We start from the raw sequence: 6,000 nt of genomic DNA, 5'->3' as shown, positions 1-6,000 counted from the left end.
CCAACGGTGGCCGGCCTAGTATTTTAAAGTGTGGGCCACAATTTATTCCCTCTCTGGGAAGCGTGCCGGCCAACGGTGGCCGGCCTAGTATTTTAAAGTGTGGGCCACTCTTATTCCCTGTGGCTGTATCTTTCTTTTCTTTTGTTTTAGCTGCCTGTCGGCCTACGTGGTCGTGTTTTCCACGATGAGCCGCATCCCTCTTCTCTCGCAGCTGTCTTTCGGCACCCCTTTATGCGATTTTGCACAGAAGCCTCCTTTTTTGCGGGCCACTCTTTTTCCCTCTCTGGGAAGCGTGCCGGCCAACGGTGGCCGGCCTAGTATTTTAAAGTGTGGGCCACAATTTATTCCCTCTCTGGGAAGCGTGCCGGCCAACGGTGGCCGGCCTAGTATTTTAAAGTGTGGGCCACAATTTATTCCCTCTCTGGGAAGCGTGCCGGCCAACTGTGGCCGGCCCATTTTAACATATGGGCCTTGCCACCTGTGGCTTTTTCTTTCTTTTCTTTTCTTTGGTTTTAGCTGCCTGTCGGCCTACGTGGTCGTGTTTCCCACGATGCGCCGCATCTCTCTTGTCTCGCGGCTGTCGTTCTTTAGCCATTTTTCCATCAGGCAATAAATCAAACCAACGTCGCAGAAATCTTACATTTCTTGGGAGGGGGAGGGGCTTGACCACTGGGGTATAATGGCCTCCAATATTGATGCCTGGGGAAAGTCATTGCGCATAGTGGCAGGCAGCAAAATGTGTCTCTTGGCCAATGTCCCCCAATGCCCTAAAATTTTGACAGATTTACGGGCACTGAAACAATGATACACATTAGTAGAAGCAAGAACTTTCACAGTGATGGAACCCCTATTGAATGAACAGGAAATAACAATTCAAAAGCAGGAACAGATTTTTTGCAATTGGTAAAGTTTTTCTATATGAAATATAAAATTATGCAATAAATCTTAGGAAAGGGCAAACGCTCTGCAATTTAGCGAACAAGCAGGGTGGATTGTGTTCTCCCACTGTACCAAATTTGATCAGTATAGCTGAAAAAATGAGAGCAGGAGAGCCCCCGAACCCCCCCCCTCTGGGGCTGTTTTTGGGCGACCGCGCATGCGCGTCTGCCATTAACGAATTAATTTTGAAGATAACGAATTTTCGTTAATTTCGAAATTTTTGGGGGGCAAAATTCGGAAATACCTTCAAAAACGAAACGCTGACCCCCTCTAGTTTTGAAACGAGTTTAGAATCAAATTTTTTGTGGATCGATGAAGCCTAACTGCTACCTCTGCCCTACCATTCAGTTTTGAGATTCAGTAAATTTCCTCCTCTCTCTCTCTTTCATGCACATGCACATTTGTATTAAATATAGAATTTCTTCAAAATACAGATGTATTTCTGTAAATACAGAAATATTTCTGCAATATACAGAAAATGACAGGATCAAAAGAGCTGAGTGTTGTAAATTACCCTGCATTAAGTTCTACACTAGGGATGGCAAAGTTATTGTCATTGAGGGCCACAGTTTTGATTATCTGTGGACCGGAGATTATGGGAATTGCAACCCAACAGCACTTTTGGCTCTGAAGTCAGGGAACGGCTAAAGGACATTTTAAAGTACTTTAGCACTATCCTGACTAAACAGAACAAACTGTAGCCTTCCAGATGTTCCTGTATCACTACTCCCATCAGCTTTAGTCATGTCTGATGAAGAGGAGGAATACAGGAGTTGTAGTCGAGCATCTAGAGAGCCACATAACATGGCATGGGCTTTGAGTTTGACCCATATGTGCTACACTATCTATAGTGTTCTCATCCCTGCTGCTTCCAAGCAGCCTTGGTTCTCTTCTTCCAGAGGTTGTGGGCAACCCAGAAGAAGTCCCCATGAGTATGATAAAGAGACATGAATCTCCCTAGAAGAGGACTGATCTGGGTATGGGAAAAGTTGAATTATTGAGTTGCTGAGGAAAGGACTGAGAGGAGGATTGACCTTTAACAAGATACAAGTATTTATAATCTAAATTTGCAATTTCAACAATCAACGCTTCACAAAACCTATCTTAAGCTACAGGCATAGCCCGAAAGCACACAGCTCTACAATCTTGATGGAGCCCTTTTGACATTTTGTTCCCGCCCTGGACCCCAGGGCAGGCAATTTAAGAAAGACCCATCTACACTGCCATACAATTTGAATATCATTGTATTGTCAACTGTAGACTCATATAATGCAGTTTAATGCTATCAATCTGCATTATATGAAATACATTATGCAAAGGTTTGATCAGAGGAAAACCAGCAAAGCTTTATCAGACATGCCCTTCTACAAAATCTATAGATCAATTCATTACATTTCAATATATTAAAATAATAGGCTTTATCCAACAAATATGCTTGAATTGTTAGGCCAGCCTTTTGGCAGCCCTAAAACACTTAAACACAGACTATGCCTATCCCCAAAGTGTTTCATGCACTGCCGTATTTGGACCGCATTTGCTGGCTTCTTTTGAGACCCTGTCTACATTGACCATCTAATTCAGTTTCAAACTGGTACTGCACAAAACTGGTTTATGGTGTCATAAACATTTAGGCTGGGTCTACACTGTCATATAATCCAGATTATCGAATCAAATAACCCAGATAATCTGTTAGAACTGGATTATATGACTCTACATTGCCATATAATCCAATTTGAAGAAGAATCTGGATTTTATATGGCAGTGTAGAAGGCTTTAGAAGGGGCTCTTCCCTCTCTAGATGAGGCACTCTGTGTGAGTTGCATGCTGAGGCAAAGTGATGACTGTATCACCACCCAATGCGGTTCACTCACATTCTGAAACTAGATTATAGTTCAGTATGGATCCAGCCTTACTGATATTGGGAGTTTTCCTGCCTATAGCAAGACCCAGGAATGTAGGGAAGAGAATATTACAGCAGTTATCCTCTACCTTACACCGGTTTGAAGCCCTGACAGTGATTTTACACAAATGATGCACTTTAAGGGCTTTCTTCTGCACGCTTCTGAGAAGCTTGTTCTCCGGCCACTGTAGTTTGACACAAGTTTCAAACTGCATGAAATTGGGTGCCTGGGTCAACTTTCGCCAGGTGGCAACCCACCCCAGGAAGAGTCCCTAAACCTAACATCTTAAGGTCCCACTCTTAGGAGGACACAGAGTCCCCAAGTTACAAACATGATAGATTCTGTAGGTTTTTTCCTAAATTGAATTTGTATGTAAGTCAGAACAGGGACTTTTTTCAGTGTAACTCCAACCATACACACACACACACACACACACACACACACACACACACACGTGTGTGTGTGTGTGTGTGTGTATGGTTGGAGTTATGCTGAAAAAAGTTCCTGTTCTGACTTATATACATAAGTTAGAACATATATATGTGTGTTTGTGTGTGTGTGTGTGCATGCCCTGTTTCCCTGAAAATAAGACAAACCCGTGAAATAAGCCATAGCAGGATTTCTAAGCATTTGTGCAATATAAGCCATATCCCGAAAATAAGACATAGTGATAGGCATGGCTATGTAGCCTACTGGCACCAAGTGCTATGGATGGCCAACCCTTCTGATCTGGCCTGTCGTGACAGCTGCTATCTTGGAGGTGACCAGAGAGGTGCAGGCAGCCCCATCAACAAGAGATAAAATCACTGACAGTGTTGTTGCCAATGCACTCTGAGCAGGTTACATGGATAAGAGCTGTTGATTTAATGAGAGCTCCATTGCTTGACATGAAAGATTGGGGCCAATGGTTCTAAAGGAAATGGAGTCGCAAGAAATTTGGGATGGAATTCTGGGATTGGAGAGTTATGATGATGATGACTTAACTATATTTGAAAAAATGTAAATTATTGTGCCATACTTAATAAAAATAAGACATCCCCTGAAAATAAGCCATAGTGTGTCTTCTTGCGGAAAAATAAATACAAGACAGTGTCTTATTTGGGGGAAACACAAATTCTCAGGGTGGTCCGCGAGAAGGCCTTATATTTATTATTTAAACTGTTATGTTTATTCATAGCATGATCTGATCAACATGCTCAATATCCCATATGCATGGGGGCATTGGGATAAAGATACAAAATATTTGTTAGGGTAGATCCTCTCACTCAGATTCAGCCCCCCCCCCCAGGAAAAATTCCCATCCCACCCCGAATCAAAATCCAGGCTACGGGTCAATGTGTGTATGTGTGTGCGTGTGTGTGTATATATATATTCCTACATATGTAATTCGAAACAGGGACCCTTCCCTATGCTATGCTATCCAATGCATATATATACACAGAGAGAACATACATAGAGGGGGGGGGGGGGAGATAAAGGTAAAGGTTTTCCCCTGACATTAAGTCTAGTCTTGTCCGACTCTGGGGGTTGGTGCTCATCTCCATTTCTAAGCCAAAGAGCGGGCGTTGTCCATAGACACCTCCAAGGTCATGTGGCTTGCATGACTGCATTGAGCGCCTATATATACAGTGTATATACACACAGAGCTAGCTTTGGATAGCATAGGGCAGTGGTTCTCAACCTGTGGGTCCCCAGGTGTTTTGACCTACAATTCCTAGAAATCCCAGCCAGTCTACGAGCTGTTAGGATTTCTGGGACTTGAAGACCAAAACACCTGGGGACCCACCGGTTGGGAACCACTGGCACATGGGGTTAACACCCCTGTGGCGTTTGTTTTGCTGTCTGTGTCCGTTCAGAAGATTTCACCTCACTTCCTGTCCCTGAAATAATTGGATTTTGAAAACATTGACTTCTTGTGGAAACAAAGACTGGCGATAAACCTTCAGTTGAGACCCTTTTTTCCCTACTAATAACTCTTCCAGGAGTGAATTCCCCTTCCCAGGAGTAGATTTCTCTCACTTCCTGTTGTCTCACCTCCCCACTCCCCAGATCCCCCGGTTTTAACTAGGAGTCGTTTGTAAGTGCGATGTTTATAACTTGTACTGTTAAATAGCAGAAACGGCGCACGCGTTTTCAGGGCACAGCCGCCTAAATGCCGGCAAAACGGAGGAAGATGGCCTTGGAGACTACTGGGGGGAAAGGGGGGGAAGGAGAGAGAGCCACCCAAGAGGGAGTGGGCGTGGCCAAGGGGAGAGGGCGGAGCCTGAGCGGCTGGCTTTATGCGGCGCGAGGGGCGGCCGGGCGGACAGTCGCTCGGGGAAGCCGACGGCAGGAAAGGTGTCCGCCCTCCGTCCATCCCTTGTGCTCCAAAAGCAGCAACAGCCGCCGCCCGGCAGCCCTCTCTTCCCTCCTCCTCCTCGCGCACACGTGGCACTCTCTTCTCCGGCGGACTTTTGTCAGAAGGACTCCCGACCGAAGGAGTGCCTCGGCACCATGGGCAAAGGGGTAAGCGCGCGGGGAGAAAAGGCGGGAAGGCGGTCTTACCTGGTCGAGCCCAAGGGAGCCTCCTTCTGGTGGCGACGGGGCAGCAGAGGCCTCCCGGGCGGCCATGGCGCCTCCGCGCGCGAAAGGCGGGAGGGAAGGAAGAAAGGAGGCAGCCCTGGAGTGGCCGACGCTCTGGGGCGCCCTCAAGGCGGGTGGAGTGGCCCCGCGCTGTGAAGGGAAGGATGGAAGAAGGAAGGCGCTACTGTTGAGTTGGAGCTGGAGACGGAAGTGTTGTTCCCCAGAGTTTGCAGTCATGCACCCTCGTGGGATCCCGCCATGGTGTCCCCCCCCCCTCCCCCTGGTCAGCAGTATTATAGCAAAGCTGGCCTGGAGGCGAGGAAGGGAGCCCTGCTGGCGTCAAAATGGTGGAACAGGGCGTCGGGGAAGGCTTCTTCTCATTGTTCAGCTCTTGAGGCGAGGCGCCATGAACAATCAGAAGGAAGGCGATTTCCTCTCCGGAAGAGGACACTTCCAGCTGTATTTCCCCCGCCCTTCTCCACCCAGGACTCTTGTGTTCCCGTTTCGTTCCCTAAAACTTACTGTTATCGGGATGGTTTCCAGAGGTTTCGCGTGGAGAACAGAGCTGCTTTAAACTTTCCACTCGCGACCGCTTTCC

The 6,000-nt window shown here is 46.7% G+C and overlaps 1 protein-coding gene across 1 annotated transcript in view; it reads left to right on the top strand.

Moving 5' to 3' along the window:
- Positions 1 to 5,136: 5,136 nt before the first annotated feature.
- The window catches only part of LOC100564542 (sodium/potassium-transporting ATPase subunit alpha-1), a 42,779-nt gene continuing 41,915 nt past the window's right edge, over positions 5,137 to 6,000 (top strand). The window contains exon 1 of the mRNA XM_008119744.3: positions 5,137 to 5,345. Coding sequence (XP_008117951.2) covers positions 5,334 to 5,345 — 12 coding nt within the window. The 5' untranslated portion in view covers positions 5,137 to 5,333. The remainder of the gene's footprint in view (positions 5,346 to 6,000) is intronic.

The sequence above is a fragment of the Anolis carolinensis genome, chromosome 2 (genome assembly GCF_035594765.1).
Source record: "Anolis carolinensis isolate JA03-04 chromosome 2, rAnoCar3.1.pri, whole genome shotgun sequence".
In the NCBI taxonomy this organism is placed as follows: Eukaryota; Metazoa; Chordata; class Lepidosauria; order Squamata; family Dactyloidae; genus Anolis; species Anolis carolinensis.
This window is presented reverse-complemented; position numbering and strand designations above follow the sequence as displayed.